Here is a 27,896-nt window from a genome sequence, read left to right on the forward strand (position 1 = left end):
ATCTCATAACCCAGTACTGGACTGGAAAACTATGTCTGTGTTAAGCTGGGGATGTCGGGGGGCTCATGGGGACATACCTTTGGTTTCTATCTCGTCATCTATTCCCTCTGAGGTTCCGGCATTTTTGTCGGATTTTGGGGATATTTTTGAAGAGCCTAAAATTGGTTCTCTCCCTCCCCACAGAGAGTGTGATTGCGCCATAGATCTGATTCCAGGCAGTAAATTTCCAAAGGGTCGTTTGTTTAACCTATCTGTACCTGAGCATGCTGCCATGCGAGAGTATGTTAAGGAGTCCCTGGAAAAGGGACATATTCGTCCTTCTTCATCACCTTTAGGAGCTGGGTTTTTCTTTGTCTCTAAAAAGGATGGCTCGCTGAGGCCTTGTATTGATTATCGACTCCTGAATAAAATTACTGTCAAATATCAGTATCCGTTGCCGCTGCTTACTGATTTGTTTGCTCGCATAAGGGGGGCTAAGTGGTTCTCCAAGATTGATCTCCGTGGGGCATATAATTTGGTGCGAATTAAGCAAGGGGATGAGTGGAAAACCGCATTTAATACGCCTGAGGGCCACTTTGAGTATTTAGTAATGCCTTTCTGCCTTTCTAATGCACCTTCAGTTTTTCAGTCCTTTATGCATGATATTTTCCGTGAATATCTGGATAAATTTATGATTGTGTATTTGGACGATATTTTGATTTTTTCTGAGGACTGGGAGTCTCATGTTCAGCAGGTCAGGAGGGTTTTTCAGGTCTTGCGGGAGAATTCTCTGTGTGTAAAGGGTTCTAAGTGTGTTTTTGGGGTTCAAAAGATTTCCTTTTTGGGGTACATTTTTTCCCCTTCTTCTGTTGAGATGGACCCTGTCAAGGTTCGGGCTATTTGTGACTGGACGCAGCCTACTTCTCTAAAGGGTCTTCAGAAGTTCTTGGGCTTTGCTAATTTTTATCGTCGATTTATAACTGGTTTTTCTGGTGTTGCTAAGCCTCTTACGGATTTGACTAAGAAGGGTGCTGATGTTGCCAATTGGTCCTCTGCCGCTGTGGAGGCCTTTCGGGAACTTAAGCGCCGCTTTTCGTCTGCCCCTGTGTTGCGCCAGCCTGATGTCTCTCTTCCCTTTCAGGTTGAGGTCGATGCTTCCGAGATCGGAGCGGGGGCGGTTTTGTCGCAGAAAAGTTCCGATTGCTCAGTGATGAGACCTTGTGCGTTCTTTTCTCGAAAATTTTCTGCCGCCGAAAGAAATTATGATGTCGGTAATCGGGAGCTTTTGGCCATGAAGTGGGCATTTGAGGAGTGGCGTCATTGGCTTGAGGGTGCTAGACATCAGGTGGTGGTTTTGACTGATCACAAGAATCTGATTTATCTTGAGTCTGCCAGGCGCCTGAATCCTAGACAGGCGCGCTGGTCGTTGTTTTTCTCTCGGTTTAATTTTGTGGTCTCATATCTACCAGGTTCTAAGAATGTGAAGGCAGATGCCCTTTCTAGGAGTTTTGAGCCTGATTCCCCTGGTGATTCGGAACCTACAGGTATCCTTAAGGATGGGGTGATATTATCCGCTATTTCCCCAGATCTGCGACGTGCTTTGCAAGAGTTTCAGGCGGATAGACCTGATCGCTGTCCACCTGGTAGACTGTTTGTTCCTGATGATTGGACCAGTAGAGTCATCTCGGAGGTTCATTCTTCTACGCTGGCGGGTCATCCTGGAATTTTTGGTACCAGGGATTTGGTGGCTAGATCCTTCTGGTGGCCATCTCTGTCTCGAGATGTGCGTGTTTTTGTGCAGTCTTGTGATGTGTGTGCTCGGGCCAAGCCTTGTTGTTCTAGGGCTAGCGGGTTGTTGTTGCCCTTGCCTATTCCGAAGAGGCCTTGGACGCACATCTCGATGGACTTTATTTCTGATCTTCCTGTCTCTCAGAGGATGTCTGTTATCTGGGTGGTGTGTGACCGTTTTTCTAAGATGGTTCATTTGGTGCCATTGCCGAAGTTGCCTTCCTCGTCTGAGTTGGTTCCTTTGTTTTTTCAAAATGTGGTTCGCTTGCATGGTATCCCTGAAAATATCGTTTCTGATAGGGGTACCCAGTTCGTTTCTAGATTTTGGCGGGCATTCTGTGCCAGGTTGGGCATTGATTTGTCTTTTTCGTCTGCCTTCCATCCTCAGACTAATGGCCAGACGGAGCGAACTAATCAGACTTTGGAGACGTATTTGAGGTGTTTTGTGTCTGCGGATCAGGATGATTGGGTTGCCTTTTTGCCGTTGGCGGAGTTTGCTCTTAATAATCGGGCTAGTTCGACCACTTTGGTTTCCCCTTTCTTTTGCAATTCGGGGTTTCATCCCCGTTTTTCTTCTGGTCAGGCGGAGTCTTCGGATTGTCCTGGAGTAGATGCTGTGGTGGATCGGTTGTATCGGATTTGGGAACAAGTGGTGGACAATTAAGAATTTGTCCCAGGAGAGGACTCAGCGGTTTGCTAACCGCCAGCGTCGGGTTGGTCCTCGCCTTCGTGTTGGGGACTTGGTGTGGTTGTCTTCCCGTTTTGTCCCAATGAGGGTTTCTTCTCCTAAATTTAAGCCTCGGTTCATCGGTCCCTATAGGATTTTGGAGATTATTAACCCTGTTTCCTTTCGTTTGGACCTCCCGGCATCTTTCGCTATCCATAATGTGTTCCATCGGTCGTTGTTGCGGAGATACGAGGTGCCGGTGGTTCCTTCTGCTGAGCCTCCTGCTCCTGTGCTGGTTGAGGGTGAATTGGAGTACGTTATAGAGAAGATCTTGGACTCCCGTATTTCCAGGCGGAGACTCCAGTATCTGGTTAAATGGAAGGGCTATGGTCAGGAAGATAATTCTTGGGTAACTGCCTCTGATGTTCATGCCTCGGATTTGGTTCGTGCCTTTCATAGGGCTCATCCAGGTCGCCCTGGCGGTTCTTGTGAGGGTTCGGTGCCCCCTCCTTAAGGGGGGGGTACTGTTGTGATCCGCTTTTTGGGCTCCCCTAGTGGTGGCTGGTGGTACTGGAGACTTGTGTGTTCTTTTCTGCCTCAGCTCACCTGCTTCCATCAGTTTTGGGAGTTCCCTATTTAGCCTTGCTCTCCAGTCACTTCCTTGCCGGTCATCATTGTAACCTGAGTCTTTCAGTTGCATGTTCCTGCTACCAGTCTGCTGATCAGCTAAGTGGACTCTTGTCCTTTTTGTTTTGTATTTTTTGTCCAGTTTACAGTTTGTCTTTTCCTGTTACTGGAAGCTCTTGTGGACTGAAATTGCCACTCCTGTGTCATGAGTTGACACAGGAGTCTTAAAGTAATTTCAGGATGGGTTTTTGAAAGGGTTTTTCAGCTGACCGTGAAGTCCTCTTTTGTATCCTTCCTCTATCTAGTAAGTGGACCTCGCTTTGCTAAATCTACCTTCATACTGTGTATGTCTTTTCCTCTGAACTCACCGTTAATATATGTGGGGGCTACTATCATCTTTGGGGAATTTCACTAGAGGTAAGCCAGGTCTGTTCCTTCCTCTTCCAGGCGTAGTTAGTTCTCCGGCTGGCGCATGGCATCTAGGCAGCCGTAGGAATGCTTCCTGGCTACTGTTAGTTGTGTGGTAGATTTAGGTCACGGTCAGCTTGAGTTTCCATCACCCGAGGGCTAGTCTGTTATTTTGTGTTCCTGATGTTCCCATGCCATTGGGAAATCATGACAGTTGTAGTTCCTTACTGCCTAAGGCTTCACATAAGGTCCTCACAGATGTAATGTCTCTCTCTCTGTCCCCCATATAGGATAGGACAAACCTGTATGACTGGTGGCTTGAGGCATTTTACAGGGACTCTATCATGCCCCAGCCTCTAAGGGGTGCCACCGTGCCTCCTGGGTGTAGGGCAGACAGGTAACATGAAATTAGCTGTCCTGCCGGTCTCCGGAGCAAAGCATAAAGGTCCTTACTCCCTCAGTGTTGCGGCTACCGGGCTTCTGCACCTCAGAAGGAGGCAGACTGTGTAGGGCTGGTCCCCTTCTGGTATCCACTCCTTTGCTACGACTTCCTTCACGCTTGCTGCAACACAGTTCTGCTTTTGATGTCTCTTCCTAGGAGCTGCAGCTCTGAGGGCATGCACAGCTCCGTGGCCTCTCCTTCGTTCCCTGACAGGATCCCATCCCTGTCAGGGACCAACTACCTGAGCGGAGCTCAGCCAGCAACTAACTAACTTTCCCTACAGGCGACCAGTTTTACTAATGTGGGGAGTGATCTAATAAATAGGAGCAAGAGCTCCCCCGGTGGCCAGGAGTGTGAAATGTGTTGCATGTTTGTGATATCTGGATGCAGTTATCCCTCTTTGCCTCCAAACGTAGCATCACTCTCCCTGAGAGGAAAGCATTACCACTGCGACGACCAGGACCCTGGTGAAAAAACACAAAGAATTGTCCTAAAGCCAAATTGGATATAATTCCACACCAAACATAAAAAAGGGGGTGGACAAAAGTATTGGCACTGTTCGAAAAATCATGTGAGGTTTCTCTAATTTGTGTAATTAACAGCACCTGTAACTTACCTGTGGCACCTAACAGGTGTTGGCAAAAACTAAATCACACTTGCAGCCAGTTGATATAGATTTAAGTTTACTCAACCTCCGTCCTGTGTCCTTGTGTGTACCACATTGAGCATGGAGAAAAAAAAGAGAAGACCAAAGAACTGTCTGAGGACTTGAGAAGCCAAATTGTGAGGAAGCATGAGCAATCTCAAGGCTACAAGTCCATCTCCAAAGACCTGAATGTTCCTGTGTCTACCGTGCGCAGTGTCATCAAGAAGTTTAAAACTCATGGCACTGTGGCTAACCTCCCTAGATGTGGACGGAAAAGAAAAATTGACGAGATTTCAACGCAAGGTTGTGCGGATGTTGGACAAAGAACCTCGACTAACATCCAAACAAGTTCAAGCTGTTCTGCAGTCCGAGGGTACAACAGTTCAACAAAAATAGCAAGTAGTTGACAGCACATCAGACACGTAGATGCAAGTCCTAATTCCACTGGACCCCATGGAAAGTGTACATACCAAAAAAGCAATGAAGGACAGCATCCAATCCAGGTGAAATGTACAAAAGTGATTCCTTTATTTGCCAAATGCAACATTTCAACCACAATGCTTGAAAAAGACCCTTGTGGTTGAAACGTTGCATTTGGCAAATAAAGGAATCGCTTTTGTACATTTCACCTGGATTGGATGCTGTCCTTCATTGCTTTTTTCCAGGGTACAACAGTGTCAACCCGTACTATCCGTCGGTGTCTGAATGAAAAGGGACTGTATGGTAGGAGACCCAGGAAGACCCCACTTCTTACCCCGAGACATAAAAAAGCCAGGCTAGAGTTTGCCAAAACTTACCTGAAAAAGCCTAAAACGTTTTGGAAGAATGTTCTCTGGTCAGATGAGACAAAAGTAGAGCTTATCGGGCAAAGGCATCAACATAGAGTTTACAGGAGAAAAAAAAGAGGCATTCAAAGAAAGGAACACGGTCCCTACAGTCAAACATGGCGAAGGTTCCCTGATGTTTAGGGGTTGCTTTGCTGCCTCTGGCACTGGACTGCTTGACCGTGTGCATGGCATTATGAAGTCTGAAGACTACCAACAAATTTTGCAGCATAATGTAGGGCCCAGTGTGAGAAAGCTGGGTCTCCCTCAGAGGTCATGGGTCTTCCAGCAGGACAATGACTAGAAAATGGTTTGAGAGAAAGCACTGGAGACTTCTAAGGTGGCCAGCAATGAGTCCAGACCAGAATCCCATAGAACACCTGTGGAGAGATCTAAAAATGGCAGTTTGGAGAAGGCACCCTTCAAATATCAGGGACCTGGAGCAGTTTGCCAAAGAAGAATGGTCAAAAAATTCCAGCAGAGCATTGTAAGAAACTCATTGATGGTTACCGGAAGCGGTTGGTCGCAGTTATTTTGGCTAAAGGTTGTGCAACCAAGTATTAGGCTGAGGGTGCCAATACTTTTGTCTGGCCCATTTTTGGAGTTGTGTGTGAAATGATCAATGTTTTGCTTTTTGCTTCATTCTTTTTTGTGTTTTTTCATTTAAGACAAATTAAATGAAGATAATAATACCAAATAATTTGTGTTTGCAATCATTTTCAGGAAGAAACTGAGAATTATCTGACAGAATTGCAGGGGTGTCAATACTTTTGGCCACAACTGTACCTAGCAGTTCACATGTTTGACGTGTGTGTGGTTTCTATGGTGGTGACAGGTCTACTTTGGCTGTGTTAGGTCGCTGACAGATGTAGTAAAGGGGTCGGAAAAAGCCGCAAAACTATAAAATAAGTGTGCTAGAGCAAATAAAGTCAAGAGCCAAAGACTTCAGTTAATAAGTAGTATGAGCGAACTCTGTCAATAGGTCATGCGTCAGGTTCTTAGTCAGAAATCTGATGTGAATTCAATGGTGGACACAGAACCTGGGATATTTCTTCATGTTATAACCCCATCCCTGCTGCTCTCATCCGTCTCATTATGGCTATAAAACCAAATATAGGAAAGTATTACCTAACAACGTAAATTACCGCTAATGATATGTTTAATGCTTTGCAAATTAATTTAGCTTGTCATCATTTTGATAAATGGCAGGGAACCCCTCCCGATAGTAAAATCTTTCTCAGACAAGTCTTGTCACTATTAACTCTCACAGAGATTACAGAAAAAAAGCTTTTTTGTTCTCTCCTAAACATTGCCTTTATACATTGGATGCAACATTAATGGAAATGGGACTGAGATGTGGAACACTGGGACATGAGACCTAACTTTAGTACCTCAGCTGTACTGTTGCCTAAAAGCTAAGACATTCCCAACACCTACAAAAATATCATAGGGGGTTAGTTTAATCTGGTTTTTATTGAAAAGAACTTCAAAACAAACAAGGAACAAATGATTCAACAACATAAAAAGTATTGAGTACAAAAAGAAATCTCATATACAACTGTATATCAAGACCTGTAACCAATAAATCCCGAAATAGTATAACTTTCAGGTCAAAATCATTTTCAATCAAGTCCAACAAGATCTGAAAAGAAGAAAATAAAAAAAAATAAAAAATCCATGGCGGATGTAGGTATCCCCTATCCAGGGAGACTGTATGACCTTTGGTGATACATATGAGGTATCCTCTGAAAGAGCAACCCAAACAAGAGGAGCTAGGTCACTCCAAGTAATAATGGTATAAACACGAACGGAAAGAATGAGACTAAGAAGAGGAATATGGGGGAGGAGAGAGGAAGAAAAAAAGGGGGGGGGGGGGGGAAGGGGAGGAACCATGGAGTCTGATATAGAAGGGGGCAACTTGCACCCCTATAATGATGTCCATCTAACCCGTATTGTTCAATCTATCTTCCTTATGGCTTACAAAAGAAGGATTGAAAGTCCTGAGAGTCCATATACAAAATCCAAGGACTCCAAACCTGCAGATATTTCTCCATTGAACCATTAACCTCAGCGGACAATTCCTCCATACTTTTGAACGCTGGTCATCTCCTTGACCCATTCAGACACATTGGGAGGATTTCCAATGTCTCGGGATCACAGTGAGCGCAGCAGTTAAGCAGAATCTTAGAAGCCCCTTTTTCTGGAAGCGAAATGTGCCCGGGAGGATAGATAATAAAGCCACCTGGGAGAAGTTGGTCACCAAATGACCGCTAATGGCTTGATAAGCGGAAAAGACAGAATCCCAAAATGGCTTAATATGCTTACATCCCCACCAAATGTGTAGCATGGTACCTCTCTCTACTCCACAACGCCAGCACCTATCGGACATGAAGGGAAAAGCGGCGTGTAAGACATCAGGACAGCGATACCACCTGGTGAGAATTTTGTAATTCTTTTCCTGTGCGGCACAGGCAATAGAAAATTTATGTGAATATACAACGCCTTCCTCCACTCCGCCTCCGATATGGCAACTTCCAACTCACCCCGCCACCTCTCCACATACTTGGGGAACTTGTCTTTGGTATTTTGGTTCAAAGAGCATATATTAAGGAGACAGCATGTGCAGGCGGCGACCCCAACAGGAAAAGCTTTTCAAACGGCGTAGGAAGGGAGGAGTATGAGCCTGCGCCCTCTGGAGACGAGAGGAAGGATTTTAGTTGGAGGTATTCCAACCAATCAGAAGGGCCCCCTCCCTCTAACGGCTGCACTGATTCGAAAGCGGGCATGGCCGAACCCTTGAGGACATGAAAGCAACTGGTATTGTCTCCTCTCTCCCACCCAAGAAAACGATCCCTCTCCACCTCCCTGGGAAACTCCGAATTAGAGAAGAGAGGCGTAAGCGGTCCACTGCCTAAGGACAGAGAGCCTCTGCGGGTCTCCAGATCCCATCCTCTAAGTGTATCTTTAAGGAGGTCAGCTTCAGAACTGAATTGACCTCTACTTTTAGGGCTGATCCAGGGAAGGTTATGGAGTGGAATTGTAGAGCTAATTTGTTCTATTCCCACCCATTATTTGTCTGAACTGTGGAACTGCCAGTCTAGCATGCGTGCCAATAGCGCTGCTCTGTGATACCATTTGAAATCCAGAAGACCCGCGCCCCCTAAGCCTTTGTGCCTGTATAAAGTACCCATGTCGATCCGGGGTCTACCACCCCCCCCCCACAAATCTCAAGATGGCTGATTGGATTCTGGAAAAGAAAGAAGGAGGAGGAATTAGAGGAACTGTCTTGAAAATATACAGGAAACGAGGAAGTACATCCATTTTTATCGCATTTATACGGCCGAACTATGAGAGCTTCCGCTTATCATAGCTACATAAGTCTTTCAAAGTCTTATGCAAAAGGGGTTTGAAGTTTAAAGAATATAGTTTAGTATGATCTGTCGGGATGGTTACTCCCAAGTATCTTAATGCTGTTTCCTGCCATTTAAAGGGAAAATTATCTTTAAGATGTTGAACTTCATCTCTAGATAAAGTTATTTTAAGGGCCTCTGATTTAGAATAATTCACTTTAAAATTACTAAGATGGCCAAATGTCTCAAATTCTTTGACTATGGAGGGGAAGGAAATGCGAGGCTGTGATATAAACATGAGGTCATCTGCATATAAGGCTGATTTACATTGACCTACCCCAACTGGAATACCGTGAATGCTGGGGTTCTTTCTAATGGCTATTGCCAGATGTTCCATTATCAATACATACAAGAGAGGGGACAGAGGACACCCCTGCCGTGTACCGTTGTTGATGTGGATAAGGGAGGACAGGAACCCATCAACCCTAACCCTAGCTGTAGGGCCCCTATATAGAGAATCTTCTGAATAAATTTGGTGCCCAGGCCCAATTGATGGGGTTTAGTTTTTATCTACTTAAATTTTTGGTGGGAGAGGGGGGAAAATAAGACATCTATACTCATTGCCATACTATGCATGAAAAGCGAATTTTGCCACAACACCTGTTGTGCAAGCAATTTTCGCTTGGTGCTGCTGGTTATTGCAGTGCAATACAAGTGAGTGAAATCACATTGCAACCCTGATAGTACTGGGACAAGCAAGTGGTAGAAAAAAAATCTGATGAGATTGGCCTTATTGCAACTTGCTTGTTACAGTAGTCTCAGGGTCGCAATGCTATGCCATTCACTTGTGTTGTGCTGCAATGTATCAGTGGCACCAGCAAACCTTGGTCGTCGAGGCCAAATGGCTCATAATATATATTGCAAAGTATTAATCAACCAACTCCCAAGAAACACTCAATACAGCAGCCTGCAATTCATGCAGTTCTACAACACAAAGAAGGGAACAAGTACTAGCATCTAAAAAAATTGTATCCAGGGGAAATCCTTGGTGCATTTGTTGGATGAGAACATTTGATAAAACTAGACCCTGATAACAGACAGCACTGGGTAAGATATGACTGCTAGAGTTGAGCGACTTACTTTTTTAGGATCGAGTCGGGTTTCGCGAAAACCGACTTTCTCAAAAGTTGGGTCGGGTGAAATCGGCTGATTATTGCGAAAAGTAGGGGAGCCGACTGAAACACGAAACCCAATGCAAGTCAATGGGGAAGCAAAGTCGGCAGTGAGTGGAGGACAGGAAAACACCTACAGTGCCCATTTTAATGCCAAAAAAATCAATTCTTGTTACTTAAGCTTGTCAATCTTAATTTACCTTATAATAATAGTTATTCATTGAAAACAGGGGGTCATTTGGCTAAAGTGGGGGGGTAGGGCTGGCTCAAGATTTTCGTGGGCCCAGGAAACGCGGAATACGTCACGGCGGGGGAGCAGGGAGAGGTAAGTATTTCAACTTTGCAAGTGCTGTGATCCTGAGCAAGCAGGGGGGGGTCCACTCGTTCGCATGGGCACTGGCACAGGGCCCCTCAAAGTACGGCGGTGTGTTTGACGGCGGGGGCACCTCCCACCGGCAGACACTTTTGCGTACTATGAGGGGCTCTGTGCCAGTGACGTCGCCAGCGAGTATGCCCCCCACCTGATGAAGGAACCTGCACTTTCATCTGCACCTTCCTCTTTGTCCCCGTGTAAGGTTGTATAGTATGCGGGAAGGGGAACCTGACTTTCAGCAGGGTCAGATTCTGGCTGTGTAGCGTGCAAGGGGAATGTAGTGGTCTGGGTAAATGTACCAGCAGACTCATCTAGCAGTGGCTGGGCAATGGGCAGGATGAGGAGGAAACACAGATATAGGCCCAAACAATAAAGTAGGCTACATGCAGTTCAAAATTGGTAACAAGACTAAACAGGCGGCATTGCTTTGTTCAGTGGAGGAAAACTGTAATGAGTGGCAGACACAGTTAGTAGGCCCAAGTAATAAAGTGGGCCAAATGCAGTTCAAAATTGGTAACAGGAGTAAACAGGCGGCACTGCTTTGTTCAGTGGAGTAGAACATCAAGGAGCGGCAGACACCATTTGTAGGCCCAACCAAACAAGTAGGCCAAATGCATTTTCATATTTTCTGCAGGCCGAAAGCCTGAAAATTGAAGCTCAGCTTTGTTCAGTGGAGGAGAAAAGCAAGGAGCGGCAGACACCGTTAGTAGGGCCAACCAAACAAGTAGGCCAAACACAGTTTCATAGTTCATATAGGCTGAAAGCCTGAAAATTGAAGCTCAGCTTTGTTCAGTGGAGGAGAAAAGCAAGGAGCGGCAGACACTGTTAGTAGGGCCCAACCAAACAAGTAGGCCAAATGCAGTTTAATATCTGATATAGGCCGAAAGCCTGAAAATTGAAGCTCAGCTTGGTTCAGTGGAGAACAACAAGCAACGGCAGACACCGTTAGTAGGCCCAAACAAACAAGTAGGCCAAATGCAGTTTAATATCTGATATAGGCCGAAAGCCTGAAAATTGAAGCTCAGCTTTGTTCAGTGGAGGACAGCTGTATTGAGTGGCGCAGACAGACACAGGTAGTAGGCCTAAAATAAAAAAGTAGGCTCTATGCAGTTTAAAATAGTTTACAGGGGTACACAGGCAGCATTGGTTTGTTCAGCGGAGGACGATTGTAAGGAGTGGCGCAGACAGACTTAGTAGGCCTAAAATAAAAAAGTAGGCTCTATGCAGTTCAAAACTGGTAACAGGAGTAAACTGGCGGCATAGGTTTGTTCAGTGGAGGACAACTGTAAGGAGTGGATGACACAGTTAGTAGGCCAAAACAAAGTGAGGTAAATGTCTGCCAAACAAATTTTCATAAATAAAGAGGTGGCATAGCTACGTACAGGGGTGGGCTCCTCTGCTGAGTAGCAGACAGTGGTAGTAGGTGCAAAGTATTAACTGGTCTAAATGGAGGCCAGGGCCCCTGTAGATTTTAACTATCATCTATCATTTCAACAAATTTGTATTGGCAGTGCCATTGGAGGATTTAACAGCACAGACTACACAGTGGTGGAGCAGTGAGAGGTACGTTTTGCAAGTGGTAGAGCGCTGTTCGAGCTGGGGGGGACACACTCTCGTGGACGGCGGTACTGGCCCAGGGCCCCTCATATTACGACGGTGTGTCTGACGTTGGTTGTGCACCACCACCATCAGAGACACTTCATTGTACTATGAGGGACCCTATACCAGTGCCGTCGCCCAAGAGTGGGCACACCCACCTGTCCAGGCAAACGGCACTCGCACGGGTGCTTGCGCTAGGTGGTGACCACGGCCCTGTGGGAGTCAGCCCATTTATGGAGGTAAAAAAATGGCCTATGGTGGACATTCAGCAGCTGCAAATGGAGGAATTGGAGCAGTCAGTAATAGGAGTCCAAAAGCAAGACATTTTTCAGGCAAACTACGTGTCAGCAGGGGAAGGTGGGGCAAAATAATTAGAAATCCATGATTGGTTCATTTTAATGAAGGTTAGATCATCAACATTTTGGCTAGCCAGACGAGTCCTTTTTTCGGTCAGTATTGAACCAGCAGCACTGAAGACTCTTTCTGATAGCACACTAGCAGCTGCGCAAGCGAGCTCCTGTAATGCATATTCTGCCAATTCAGGCCAGGTGTCTATTTTAGATGCCCAGTAATCAAAGGGGAATGACGTGTGAGGGAGAACATCGATAAGGGAGGAAAAATAGTTCGTAACCATACTGGACAAATGTTGTCTCCTGTCACTTTGAATTGATGCAGCAGCATCTGTCGTGTCTGCGGTCATTGCGAAATCACTCCACAACCTGGTCATAAAACCCCTCTGTTCAACGCCACTTCTGATTTGTGCACCTCTAACACCTCTGCCATGTTGCCCCCTGCAGCTCGTGTGAGAACCATCACCGCTGCTGTGTGCTGGGAATGCCTGAACCAAACGGTCTACAAGAGTTGCTTGTTTGGTAGCCAATATTTGCTCAAGGTTCTCATGTGGCGTGATATTTTGCAATTTCCCTTTATAGCATGGATCCAGGAGGCAGGCCAACCAGTAATCGTTATCGGTCATCATTTTGATAATGTGGGGGGTCCCTTTTTAGGATACACAAGGCATAATCAGCCATGTGGGCCAATGTTCCAGGTGTCAATTCACTGCTTGTGCTGGGTTGAGGAGCACTTTCTGGCAAATCAACATCACTCGTCTCCCGCAAAAACCCTGTACCTGACCTTGCAACGCCACCAGTTTCTATTGCCCCCTGAGAAGCTTCCTCCTCCCATAAATATTCATCCCCATCATCCTCCTCCTCTTCGTCTGCCACCTCGTCCAGGAGAGTTCCCTGAGCAGACAATGACTGACTCATCAAGGCTTCCCTCCTCCTCAGCTGCAGACGCCAGCTCCTTAATGTGCGTCAAACTTTGCATCAGCAGACGCATTAGTGGGATGCTCATGCTTATGATGGCGTCGTCTGCACTTACCAGCCGTGTGCATTCCTCAAAACACTGAAGGACTTGACAGAGGTCTTGTAGCTTCGACCACTGCACACCTGACAACTCCATGTCTGCCATCCAACTGCCTGCCCGTGTATGTGTATCCTCCCACAAATACATTACAGCACGCCTCTGTTCGCACAGCCTCTGAAGCATGTGGAGTTCCACCTTGTTGCAACGTCGATTATTAGGCGGTGCTGGGGAAGCTTCAACGATCGCTGATGGTTCTGCATACGGCTGGAGTGTACGGGCGACCGGCAGATGTGCGAGCAAAGTCTTCGCACCTTCAGGAGCAGGGCTGGTAACCCCGGATAACTTTTCAGGAAGCACTGCACCACCAGGTTCAAGGTGTGAGCCAGGTAAGGTATGTGTTTCAGTTCTGAAAGGGCTATGGCAGCCATAAAATTCCTTCCGTTATCACTGACTACCTTGCCTGCCTCAAGATGTACATTGCCCAGCCAGGACTGAGTTTCTTGCTGCAAGAACTCGGCCAGAACTTCCGCGGTGTGTCTGTTGTCGCCCAAACACTTCATTTCCAACACAGCCTGCTGACGCTTACCACTAGCTGTTCCATAATGGGACACCTCGTGTGCAACACTGGCAGCTGCGGATGGAGTGGTCGTGCGACTGCGCTCTGTGGTCAAGCTTTCGCTTCTGCTGGAGGAGGAGGGGTGGCGAACGCCTACGGCCAACTGTTTCCTAGACCGTGGGCTAGGCAGAACTGTCCCACTATGGCTGTCCCCTGTGGACCCTGCATCCACCACATTATCCCAGTGTGCCGTGATGGACACGCAACGTCCCTGGCCATGCCTACTGGTCCATGCATCTGTTGTGAGGTGCACCTTTCCACTGACTGATTGCCTGAGTGCATGGACAATGCGGTCTTTGACATGCTGGTGGAGGGCTGGTGTTGTGAATTTACTTTTTGCTCCCTCTAGTGGTTACTAGTTTTTTGACTCTGGTTTTTCTGTCATTCCTTTTATCCGCACCTGGGTCGTTAGTTAAGGGTGTTGCTATTTAAGCTCCCTGGACCTTCAGTTCTATGCCTGGCAACGTAGTTATCAGAGCTAGTCTGCTGTGCTCTTGTCTACTGATCCTGGTTCCAGTTATATCAGCTAAGTCCGCTTTTTGCTTTTTGCTATTTTGTTTTGTTTTTGTATTTTTGTCCAGCTTGTTCCAAATATATATCCTGACCTTTGCTGGAAGCTCTAGGGGGCTGGTGTTCTCCCCCCGGACCGTTAGACGGTTCGGGGGTTCTTGAATTTCCAGTGTGGATTTTGATAGGGTTTTTGTTGACCATATAAGTTACCTTTCTTTATTCTGCTATCAGTTAGCGGGCCTCTCTGTGCTAAACCTGGTTCATTTCTGTGTTTGTCATTTCCTCTTACCTCACCGTTATTATTTGTGGGGGGCTTCTATCCAGCTTTGGGGTCCCCTTCTCTGGAGGCAAGAAAGGTCTTTTGTTTTCCTCTACTAGGGGTAGCTAGATTCTCCGGCTGGAGCGTGTCATCTAGAATCAACGTAGGAATGATCCCCGGCTACTTCTAGTGTTGGCGTTAGGAGTAGATATATGGTCAACCCAGCTACCACTGCCCTATGAGCTGGATTTTTGTATTCTGCAGACTTCCACGTTCCTCTGAGACCCTCACCATTGGGGTCATAACAGGCTGGGATGGCTTTTCTCGCAAAGAAGTGTCGACTGGGTAGGTCATAGTGTGGTACTGCGTAGGCCATCAGGGCTTTGAAAGCTTCGCTTTCAACCAACCGGTAGGGCATCATCTCTAACGAGATTAGTCTAGCAATGTGGGCGTTCAAACCCTGTGTACGCGGATGTGAGGATGAGTACTTCCTTTTCCTAACGAGAGTCTCTTGTAGGGTGAGCGGGACTGGAGAGCTGCATATGGTGGAACTAGCGGGGGTGGTGGTGGACATGGCAGATTGAGAGAGGGTTGGTGATGGTATTCTTGATGTTGGCCTACATACAGTGTTTCCTAGCAAGAACCTGGTGATTCCCTGACTGCTTTGGCCTTGCGACGATACCTCCGCATTTGCTGCAGGTGATGTCCTAAACGGTGGGCTTACAGTGAGAGAAGCAATGTAGCGTTGCTGACTACCTTCATTCTGAGCAGGTGCACCAACGTTACGGGACGTTTGGTAGTTAGTCCAGGCTTGCGAGTGCATGCTGGTTAAATGTCTACGCATGCACGTTGTATTTAAATTTTTGACATTCTGCCCTCTGCTAAAGGTCTTTGAGCATTTCTTACAGATCACTTTGCACTGATCATTCGGATCTTGGTTAAAAAATTGCCACACTGCACTCTTCCTACTATCGAATACCTTTTCAGGCATTGCACGCTGTGCTACTTTCACCGGATGGCCACGCTGTCCTAAAACGGTTTTTGTTTTTGACACACGTTTTTGGCCTGATACGGGCCTGCCAGATGAAAGCTGTTGTGATGTTGATGCCTGCTGCGGCTCATTCTCCTCCGCTTCTAAGCTATTGCCAGCGGCACCCTGTTCCCCCAATAGCTGCCAATCTGGGTCAACAACTGGGTCATCTATCACCTCCTTTTCAATGTCCTGTGCACCTTCCTCTGTGTCACCGTGTAAGGTGCTATAGCGTTCGGGACGGGGCACCATAGTCTCATCAGGGTCAGGTTCTGGCTCAGTACACTGCGAGGGCAATGTTGTGATCTGAGTCAATGGAACAGCATAATAATCTAGCTGTGGCTGTGCATCTGTGCACTCCATGTTTGATTCATCTTGTAAAGGGCTGTGAACTATTTCCCTTTCTAACCCTGGCACGGTATGTGTAAAGAGCTCCATGGAGTAAACTGTAGTGTCGCTTGCCACATCCTTCACTTTTGCTTTGGGTGAAGGACACAAGGAAGCGACTTGTTCCTGACCGTGAGCATCCACTGACGACTCACTGCTTTTAAATTTGGAACTTTCGGAAGAGGAGGCGAAAGAGCTAGAGGCTGAGTCAGCAAGGAAAGCCAAAACTTTTTCCTGCTGCTCCGGCTTTAAAAGTGTTTTTCCTACTCCCAGAAAAGGGAGCCTTCGAGGCCTTGTGTAGCCAGACGATGACGCTGGCTCAACAACTTGAGCCTTAGGCTACTTTCACAATAGCGTTAACTGCAATTCGCCACAATGCGTCGTTTTGCCGAAAAAACGCATCCTGCAAAAGTGCTTGCAGGATGCGTTTTTTCCCCATAGACTTACATTAAGCGACGTATTGCGACGGATTGACACACGTCGCAACAGTCGTGCGACGGTTGCGCCGTGTTGTGGCGGACTGTCGGGAACAAAAAACGCTACATGTAACATTTTTTGCTCACGACGGTCCGCTTTTTCCGACCGCGCATGCGCGGCCGGAACTCCGCCCCCACCTCCCCGCACTTCCCCGCACCTCACAATGAGGCAGCGGATGCGCTGGAAAAATGCATCCGCTGCCCCCGTTGTGCGGCGGAGACAACGCTAGCATCAGGAACCTCGGCCCGAAGCACCGCGACAGAGCTGATGCACAAAAATCTAGACTCCACTATCCCTGCAAAGAAAAGGTGGTGTTGGACAGTGGAAATCGCTACAGCACAAGCGGTTTGAGGGTTAATCTTCCCTCCCTAACTATAGCCCTTCTTCTGACGAAGCTGAAACCTCTCCCTATGCTCAGATCGGCAGAAGTAAGATGGCGGTCGGCGTGCACGCCCCTTTATAGCCCCTGTGACGCCGCAGAAAGCAAGCCAATCACTGTAATGCCCTTCTCTAAGATGGTGGGGACCGAGACCTATGTCATCACGCTGCCCACACTCTGCGTCCTCCTTCATTGGCTGAGAAATGGCGCTGAAAGCGTCATACAAAACGTGACTTTGGCGTGAAGATCGCCGACAGCATGGCCGATCCCACACTGGGATCGGGTCGGATTTCATGAAACCCGACTTTGCCGAAAGTTGGCGATTTTTGAAATTGTCCTATCCGTTGCGCTCAACCCTAATGACTGCCTCTAGTGTACATCCATGCCCAGCCATAGTTATAAACTTATCACCAATCCATTATGGATGACTGCAGCTTGACATGAATAACAAAGCTGCAGAAGTGCAACATTATATGGAGGCCATATGGGAAAATAAATGATTGTTCTTATAATCCAAGAATAGGCTTGTTTTACCTGAACAGCTCTCCACTATGGTTCATGGAGGGATTGAGTTTATATAACAACCCCCTTGAAGGCCCAGGATCCAAGTTGTACAACTATACCACATGATTAGCGATAATAATATTCTATTGGACTCCTAAAATTACATGCTTTTCTACATTAATATACAGTTAGGTCTAGTAATAGTTGGACAGTGATTTAGCATTTTAACAGTTTACCAAAACTTATTCAAGATACAGTTATATAATCAATGTGGTCTTAAAGTGCAGACTCTCCACTTTAATTTGAGAGCATTCACATTCTAATTGGAGTAAGAATTTAGGAATTACAGCTCTCCAATATGTAGATGCATCCCTTAAAAGGGACCAAAGGTAATTGAAGAATTATCTAAAAAGCTCTTTAAAGGGAACCTGTCACCCCCCCCCAGGCGTTTTTAACTAAAAGAGCCACCTTGTGCAGCAGTAATGCTGCATTCTGACAAGGTGGCTCTTTTAGTTCTGGGTGCTGTAACTGCCGAAATAATCAGTTTTGTAATTTGTCCTAAATACCTTTTCTTCAGTCATGGAGGCAGGCCTTTCCCCCGTGCTGCAGACGCCACACAGCCGTCACTCAAATCTTCTTGGCGCCGGGCGCCGCCTCCTCCTCACTGCTGTTTTGAAATGAGCCGGTGCCTGCGCTCTTTTCTCCTGCCTTGGGCAGGCGCAGTGAGCGCTGCCCGTCTGTCCTCATATGCAGTCTAGCTGACTGCGCCTGTGCGGCCGCCCTGCCTGTGAATCCCAGCTCTGCAATGTGAATAAATCAGAAGACACTACGGGACTGGGATTCCCAGGCAGGGCGGCCGCACAGGCGCAGTCAGCTACACTGCATATGAGGACAGAGGACGGGGAGCGCTCACTGCGCCTGCCCAAGGCAGGAGAAAAGAGCGCAGGCGCCGGCTCATTTCAAAACAGCGGCGAGGAGGCGGCGCCCGGCGCCAAGAAGATTTGAGTGACGGCTGTGTGGCGTCTGCAGCAGGGGGGAAAGGCCTGCCTCCAGGACTGAAGAAAGGTATTTAGGACAAATTACAAAACGGATTATTTCGGCAGTTACAGCACCCAGAACTAAAAGAGCCACCTTGTCAGAATGCAGCATTACTGCTGCACAAGGTGGCTCTTTTGGTTAAAAATGCCTGGGGGGGGGGGGGGGGTGACAGGTTCCCTTTAATACGCTGCATGAGCTATTCCTCATGAATCCATCATCAATTAAGCAGTGATCAAAATGTACCTCGGGAATGAATGAATCTGCCGGCGCACTGCGAATGCGCCCGTCATTTTGGAAGATGGCAGCGCCCATCGCTAAAGACCGCCGGCACTGGGAGGGACGCCAGGACTCGGGAGGCACAGAGGGGGCGAGAGCGGACAGCGGGGAAACGGAGGACAGGACGGAGAGGAGGGCTGACGGCGGCGGCAGATCGCCGCTGTCAGTCGGTGGCGGGGGTGGATCGGGGTCTCCAGCCATGGCCGATGATATTGCAGCATCGGCCATGGCTGGATTGTAATATTTCAGCAAGTTTGAGTGGTGAAATATTACAAATTGCTCTGATTGGCTGTTGAAAGTGAAACAGCCAATCAGAGCGATCGTAGCCACGTGGGGGCAAAGCCACCCCCCCCCACCCGGGCTGAAGTACCACTCCCCCTGTTCCTGTAGGTCGGGTGAAATTACAGTTAACCCTTTCACCCGACCTGCAGGGACGCGATCATTCTGTAACACAGCATATGCGTCACAGGTCGGACTGGCCCCGACTTTCATGACGCATGCGCTGTGTCACAGGTCGGGAAGGAGTTAAGTCTACCATGAAGAGAAGACTTGAGAGCATATACAGAAGGTTCACCACAAGGTGCAAAATAGAACAGCCAGATTAGGATTTACCAATAAATATCTAAAAAAGGCAGCCTAGTTCAGGAACAGCGTTCTTTGGACAGATGAAACCAAAAATCAACCTGTACCAGAATGAAGGTACAAAGAAAGTATGAAGAAAGCTTGGAACGCTTCATGATCCAAAGCACACCACATCCTCTGTAAAACATGGTGGAGACAGTGTGATGGCATGAGCATGCATGGCTTCCAATGGCACTGGGTCAATGGTGTTTATTGATAAACTAATGGCATCGCCATAATGGCGCAGGGATGCTGATTAATCTGATAACTGATGTAAAGGATCCGCTCAATGGCTGAGGAATGCTCACCTTATGACATTTTCATTCAGTGTGCTTCGGTGTGTGTGTCTCTCCTCTTCTTGTACAGGTCACCGATTATTCAGTGACCTGCCGAGTTTTAAATATTCCGCGCCGTCCACACAATGTTGGTAGTGGTGGCGCAGAATTTTAAAAAGGCGTGCGAGTCTGCGTCCTGTATGCAGGACTTCAATAAAATGGAATGCGCAGATCGACATTTCGGCTCAGTAAATTTTTCACCAAGCCAAAATCTTGATCTGCGCATGCACAAGTGCCGCCCACACAATGATGGCAGCGGTGCAAAATCTTAAAAAAAGAAAAAAATTGTAAAAGCACTTTATTTTAATAGAGGTAGTTTACCTCTTCCTCAGGGGCCTGTGCTGTTCCCCATAGGGTACACAGGTAAGAGTCTGTTTGTAATGCTTCTATCTTCACTGAATGTTCTTACATCCCTAGCTATAATATCTATAGATGTGTATATCCACTTACATTGACATTTATATACTGTATTCAGTGTGATACATTCAGTGAGGTTGCTTCGGACCATTTGAGCACTGGCACTTCATATGTTTCTTTCAGCATACCATTGATGTCCCCCCACCTATTACTGGACAGCATGTCTTTAATACCTGTATCCAGCTATTGATTTTGTATACTTATTTGATTGCCTATTCTTATATATTGATTTAGTAAAATTTGATGCCATCTACTCCATTTCTCGTTTATAAATATTCCAGTCTAGGAGTGCCCTTCAATAAATATTTTAGGCCCTGTGAATATACGGCATAGGAGTCTCTGTACCATACCTTTTGATTACGATATTTGTTCGGTCGATATGGTTTCAGAATTGTGTAAGTAACCTGAGTGCGCAGAGAGCCAAGCAAGCAATCAGTGGTGTAGCGTTAGGCTGCTTTCACACATCAGTTTTTTGCCGTCATTCACAATCCGGCGAATTTTGAAAAAAAAAAAAACGGATCTGGCAAAAGTTGCCGCCAGATCCGTTTTTTTTTTTATCATAGACTTGTATTAGCGACGGATGGCCTCACGTTTCATCCGCTTTTTGACGGATCCGTCAAAAATTGTTTATCTGGCGGCTGGAGAAAAATGGACAAAGTAACATTTTTTGTGTCCGTCGAAAAAACAGACAGTGACGGATCCGTTGCCATCCGTCGTTTGCTCGAATAGAAGCCTATGGCGCCGGATCCGTCAAATGACGGAATCCGGCGACGGAATCCATTTTTTTTTTAACTGAGCATGCTCCAATTTTTTTAGGATCCAATAAGCTGGATCAGCTAGTCGGATCCGGCGAAAAAACGGATCCGTCACATCAGTTTTTCACAATCTGCAACGGATCCGTTTTTTACAAAATTCTACGGATTGTGACTGATGGCAAAAAACTGATGTGTGAAAGCAGCCTTTTAGTCAAGATTATCATCCAGCCTCAGCTGTTGTGATACATTTCAGCACATTTAAAGACAGTCTAGTCAAAGTTTACACTGTTCAAGGTCTCATTCAGACGTCTGTGCTGCACATATGTGATCTATCCTTGTATTTCACGGATACAACACGTACACATTATACTCTGAGGCTGCTCACAAGTCCGATTTTTTGCAGCAGCACAAATGTAAAGTGCCAATACAAGTCTATGGGTCTGTGAAAAAGACATATAGCACACACAGACTGAATGAAGCTTAGAAATGAGACAAGTAAAATCTCTGCCCCAATACTTTTAGCATATGCAATTTTGTTGCATTATTTACATTGCAAATCATGTGATTCATAGATTCCTCTTCGGATCACATGATTTGTATCATAAGGCTGCCGTCACACTAGCAGTATTTGGTCAGTATTTTACATCAGTATTTGTAAGCCAAAAACCATGAGTGGAACAATTAGGGTATGTGCACACGCTGCGGATTTTGCTGCGGATCCGCAGCGGATTTGACGCTGCGGATCCGCAGCAGTTTTCCCAAAGTTTACAGTACCATGTAAACCTATGGGAAAAAAAACCGCTGTGCACATGCTGCGGAAAAATCCGCACGGAAACGCAGCGGATTATTTTCCGCAGCATGTCAATTCTTTGTGCGGATTCCGCAGTGGTTTTCAACCTGCACCAATAGGAAAGTGCAGTTGAAAAACCGCAGAGGAATCCGCGAGAAAATCCGCAGTGAAAACCGCAGTGGCTTTGCACTGCGGATTTTCCAAATCCGCTGCGGAAAAATCCGCAGCAGAATCCGCAACGTGTGCACATACCCTTAGAGGAAAAGTATAATAGAAACACGTCACCACTTCTGAATTTATCACCCACTCCTGGTTTTGGCTTCCAAATACTGATGTAAAATACTGACCAAATACGGCTGGTGTGACGTCAGCATCAATCTGCAGTTCTACAAGATCAAGTGAAAAAATAAAAAGTTAGGGCTCATGCATATGTTCATGCAAACGGGTCTGAGCACAGAACACAATGCACGGACTGGCTGCGTCTCTGCCGACCTGAGCATAAGGGCTCATTCTCACATGCGAGAAATTCGGATGAGCCCCGCACGTCAATACCCGGCCCTCAGGAGCAGAGCATGCGGCTGCATGTATTGCTATGCGGCCGTAAGCTCCGATCCGGGTGCAGTGCCTTGTATTGGCGTGCGAGACTCATCCGTGTTTCTCACATGTGAGAATGAGCCCTCACAGCCTCCCAATTATATATGAAGCTCTCACGCTCGGATCAGGAGACCTGCAGCCAGTCCGTGCAGACATCTAAATGAGCACTTACAAAAACTCCTGGGAAAAAAATAAAATAAAAAATTAACTGCCTATAAATGTATTTATATTCCTACTGACTTACAGAAGACATGTGGCTACATGTTTTTTTTCTGAAAAAGAGGCAAAAACTTTGCGGTTTTCCATAAGATGGCAAAGTGCTGCAACCATTGCAAAACTGTGCCAAAACCATAGCATTGGACTACATTGTGTGAACATACCTGAAGGCTGTGTATATCTAAAGACTTTGGTTGCGTTCGCAAAGATCATGGTATGCCACAACTACATCGCAGCATAGCCCTGGTGAAACAGGTCATATTATGACCCGCAAGGTACCGCAACCTTGGCAAACAATTCCCAAAAGCCAGAACCAGTAGGATTTTTTTTTTTTTATCATCTTCCTCATTGCAGTATATTGGTCGCAATGAGACCCTGTTCTCTTGCACTATGCTGCGATGCAGTAATGGCATAATGAGATGTTCGCCAGTGCGTTCTGTGTTACGGCCAAAGTCGCCACGTGTAGCCTCAGTCTTATTCTCTGAGGTAACGGATTATTCCCCTCACCCCAATACAAAGCTGTTACACCTGTAGCTTATTTATTAACCAGTGAAACATTGTATACAAAAGTGTGCATAACATTGAAAGTACACAGCAAATAGCTCACGTTATCGTTACCTTACTGGTGTTCCTAGTGATCTTGCCAAAAGAGTTTGGGATGACCAGCAGAATGGGCACAGTGGAGTTACTGGATGCCCTCCTCCTCCTTTGATGTTGTCCAGGTTTCACAGCCCAGTCCAGAGCCACCAGCCCCTCATCACTCATCTGTAGATACTCCCTAACAAAGTGCACCCCAACATCCACAGGTCCCAGCACCCCAACCAAAGTCTGCAGAGTGGGGAAGGTCCTCCAGAGCCACCTGACATGAGAGTAGCTCCCAAAGCTCCTGCACTGTTTCACCAAGTAGTTGGCCAAAGCTGAAGGTTTGCAGATCAGTTTATAATCCTCCTCAACCTTCACACCCCCAACTGCTAAGAAAGTACTACAGAGGCGTTTCTTATAGGACCAGAGAAGCAGGAGCAGGAGAGTTCCTACAGAGGCAGCCCATCCTAGCATTGCACCTGGAGGAGGTGTGAGGTCCAAGGTGCCTCAGTTCTAGGAGTGCAGGAGCTGAGCTAACATCCTCAGAGCACAGCCAGGGAGGCAATGCTTTCACTGACACTGTGTACAAGCAGAGGGAGGGGAGCAGCAGACTTCACACAACCTATTATTGTGGTCACTCCCCACTGCAGGCAGAGGAAGGATGAAATCTCTCACATACTGTAGACTAGGTGGCAAGGGGCAGTGAGGAACTGCCAGGCACTGTGGGTGCGGTGCTTCAGAGACAAAGCAGTAACTAAACAGACAAGAGCCCATGCAGAACTTCTAGGGGCTGTTACCCATCTCACCTGCAGCCCAGGGCACAAATCACCCAACTTGTCATAAGGCATCTGGTATAGTTTGTCCTATAGATCTCTCACGTACAGGGTCTGGCGCAAAAAGGTTCGATATAAATAGATTAAAAATTTGCAAGTTCTCACACCCAATGAATTACCATACTGTTGCATAAAATCACACGTGTTCAAGAAACACCAGCATGGAATTGAATTATGAAAGCAAGCAATATTATGTTTTTTTTCACTTACCAATGAAATTTATCCCTAAATTGTTAAAAAAAAAGTCATGTAAAATTACATACATTATTGCATATCATAACCATGCACTTATTGCATGTACCTTCGTGCAACCTATCCCATGTATTAAAAAGTGTCTGTCACCCACAAATTATACCACTTATACATTCATATAGGTAATTTAGCCCTATAAGGCTATGTTCACACAGTGCAGATTATTTGCGGTTTTTTAGCGTTTTTGCGCTATAAAAACGCTATAAAACCGCAAATAATCTGCATGCATTAAGCATCCTATCATTTTTAATGAAATCCGCAATTTCTGTGCACATGATGTGCGTTTTTCCGCATGAAAAACGCATTGCGGTAAAAATCCGGACATGCTCATTAATTTTGCGGTTTTTTCGCTATTTTTCCACTGTCTAATGCATTGGGAAATGTTTGGGAAAAACCGCGACAAAAACGCGTCAAAAACGCGTCAAAAACGCGCAAAAACGCATTAAAAAACGCATGCGGTTTTCATGCAGAAAACCGGCAGAAATGTCAGGATTTTCCCAGGAATTTTCTGCATCAATTCCTGAACGTGTGTATGGGGCCTAAGGGTAAGTTCACACTGGGCGTTTTTGCTGCGTTTTTTTTCTCCAGCAAAACCTGATTTCTTAACAGGAAAGAAGCTGTGGCAAAAACTGTGTTTTGGTGCGTTTCTATTTGCATTTTTGTTGCGGTTTTGGTGCAGTTTTTTAATGCTTTTTTGGAGCTAACTTGTGTCTCTTTGTGCATGCTAATAAAGTTTAGTGCCCCCAGAGAAAAAAAACCTACTTTCTGTAGAACAATACCTCTAGATCCTTTTAAAAGCCGGTTTCATGTGCCATATACAGTATAATCACACTGAAAGGTTAGAATAGAATATATATGTACACATAGAATATTTATATATATATATATATATATATATATATATATATATATATATAGATGTCAGTGACACTCATATATATATATATATATATATATATATATATATATATATATATATATATATTTATTTATATTACATAGATAGAAGGAAAGCCGGCAATTCAGCAGCCGCCGTAGTGTAAAATCACAGCAGGAGCCGACAGGATAGAAGAGATGGATTACATTCAGTAAATACATATAGAATCGGTAGATATATAGATGTCAGTGACAAATAGCTTACTGTACATGTAATTAATTAATAAAATATTATTTTTCAGATAAAAATAGCATGGGCTACCGCGTAATATTCATAACTAGCAGAGGGTCAATGTTTATAGCCTGGGAAGGGGTAATACCCATGGACCTTCCCAGGCTATTAATATCAGCTCAAAGCTGTATAATTAGCCATGATAGGGTTTGATAAGGAGATAGCAAAAGCCGGTAATTGAATTACTGGCTTTTATGCTATCTGGCGCTGTATTAAATTTAAATATATATATATATATATATATATATATATATATATATATATATATATATATATATATATGTCTCAATGATATTCTATCTATTCTATTCTAACCTGTCAGTGTGATTTTACTGTACACCGCACTGAATTGCCGGCTTTTCTATAGAACACCAGTGCGTATTTCTCGCAAGTCACACTGATGGTCCATGTGTAATCCATATTTTTCTCGCCCCCATAGACTTTCTTTGGCGGATTTTTTGCGCAATACGCTGACAAACGCATGCTATTTTCTCAGCCCGTAAAATACGGCTGAGAAATATACGCCAGATAGGAGCTGCCATATAGAGAATCATTGGTCCGTGTGCAATGCGTAGTTTTTGCACCTCTCACGTCTGTAAAACTCTCTAGTGTGACCCCAGCCTAAGATGCACCAATTCTGGCTCTTAGCCTTGCTCTTCCCACTTGCCCTGTAGTGGCAAGCGGGGTGATGGTTGGGGGGGGGTTGATGTCACCTTTGTATTGTCTGGTGACATCAAGCCCCGAGGTTAATAATGGAGAGGCGTCAATAAGACACCCCCATTACTAACTCCATAGTCACATTGTAAGAAAACACACAGCAAGAATAAAGTCCTTTAACCCCTTACTGACCTCGGACGTACTATACCGTCCGAGGTCAGCTCCCCTGCTTTGATGCAGGGCTCCGCGGTGAGCCCGCATCAAAGCCGGGACATGTCAGCTGTTTTGAACAGCTGACATGTGCCCGCAATAGGCGCGGGCAGAATCGCGATCTGCCCGCGCCTATTAACTAGTTAAATGCCGCTGTCAAACGCAGACAGCTGCATTTAACTACCGCATCCGGCCGGGCGGCCGGATATGACGTCATCGCCGACCCCCGTCACATGATCGGGGGTCGGCGATGCTTCTGAATGGTAACCATAGAGGTCCTTGAGACCTCTATGGTTACTGATCGCCGGTGGCTGTGAGCGCCACCCTGTGGTCGGCGCTCACAGCACACCTGCAATTCTCCTACATAACAGCGATCTGATGATCGCTGTTATGTAGCAGAGCCGATCGGGCTGTGCTTGCTTCTAGCCTCCCATGGAGGCTATTGAAGCATGGCAAAAGTGAAAAAAAAAAGTTTTTAAAAATGTGAAAAAAATAAAAAAAACATAAAAGTTTAAATCACCCCCCTTTCGCCCCAATCAAAATAAATCAATAAAAAAAAAATCAAGCCTACACATATTTGGTATCGCCGCGTTCAGAATCGCCCGATCTATCAATAAAAAAAAAGCATTAACCTCATCGCTAAATGGCGTAATGAGAAAAAAAATCGAAACGCCAGAAATACGTTTTTTTGGTCGCCGCGACATTGCATTAAAATGCAATAACGGGCGATCAAAAGAACGTATCTGCACCAAAATGCTATAATTAAAAACGCCAGCTCGGCACACAAAAAATAAGCCCTCACCTGACCCCAGATCACAAAAAATGGAGACGCTACGAGTATCGGAAAATGGCGCAATTTTTTTTTTTTGTGTGCAAAGTTTGGAATTTTTTTTCACCACTTAGGTAAAACATAACCTAGACATGTGAGGTGTCTATGAACTCGTACTGACCTGGAGAATCATAATGGCAGGTCAGTTTTAGCATTTAGTGAACCTAGCAAAATAGGCAAGCAAAAAACAAGTGTGGGATTGCACTTTTTTTGCAATTTCACTGCACTTGGAATTTTTTTCCCGTTTTCTAGTACACGACATGGTAAAACCAATGATGTCGTTCAAAAGTACAACTCGTCCCGCAAAAAATAAGCCCTCACATGGCCAAATTGACGGAAAAATAAAAAAAAAGTTATGGCTCTGTGAAGGAGGGGAGCGAAAAACGAAAACGGAAAAACGAAAAATCCCAAGGTCATGAAGGGGTTAATTAAAAAAATGACACAGACTCCTTTAATAATCTCAGTTAAACCATACTTACAATCTTGCCTAATTCCTCCAAAGCCCTCGATCTCCTGTAATAAACCAAAAATATTAAAACAACAATATCCCTCACGTCTCTGTCGTTCTGTCTCACACCGTCTGGCAGATAATTAGTTTTCAACCTGGATGGTGCCAAGATGCAACCGTCCAGGCTGAGAACCACTGGTGAATTCAACTGGCTCACGATGACCATCATGATGATGTGTTGCCCTCTTTATGCACTGAAGATGGCACGTTCCCTGAGTTTTTCCAGCAAGATGGTGCACCGCCACATTATGGGTGTCAGGTCCGAGCATTCCTACATGAACAGTTTCCTGGAAAGTGGATTGGTCATCGTTGGACAGTTGAATGGCCACCAAGGTCTCCCGATCTGACCCCCTTAGACTTTTATCTTTGGGGTAATCTGAAGGCAATTGTCTATGCTGTGAAGATACAAG

General features: G+C 45.8%; 1 protein-coding gene across 1 annotated transcript in view; it reads right to left on the reverse strand.

Moving 5' to 3' along the window:
* LOC143815352 (protein ABHD15-like) overlaps nt 1–23,911 on the reverse strand; it is a 73,573-nt gene extending 49,662 nt beyond the window's left edge. The window contains exon 1 of the mRNA XM_077294471.1: nt 23,066–23,911. Within this exon, the coding sequence (XP_077150586.1) occupies nt 23,066–23,503 (438 nt within the window). The 5' untranslated portion in view covers nt 23,504–23,911. The remainder of the gene's footprint in view (nt 1–23,065) is intronic.
* Nucleotides 23,912–27,896: the final 3,985 nt, after the last annotated feature.

Source organism: Ranitomeya variabilis, chromosome 3, assembly GCF_051348905.1.
Source record: "Ranitomeya variabilis isolate aRanVar5 chromosome 3, aRanVar5.hap1, whole genome shotgun sequence".
In the NCBI taxonomy this organism is placed as follows: domain Eukaryota; kingdom Metazoa; phylum Chordata; class Amphibia; order Anura; family Dendrobatidae; genus Ranitomeya; species Ranitomeya variabilis.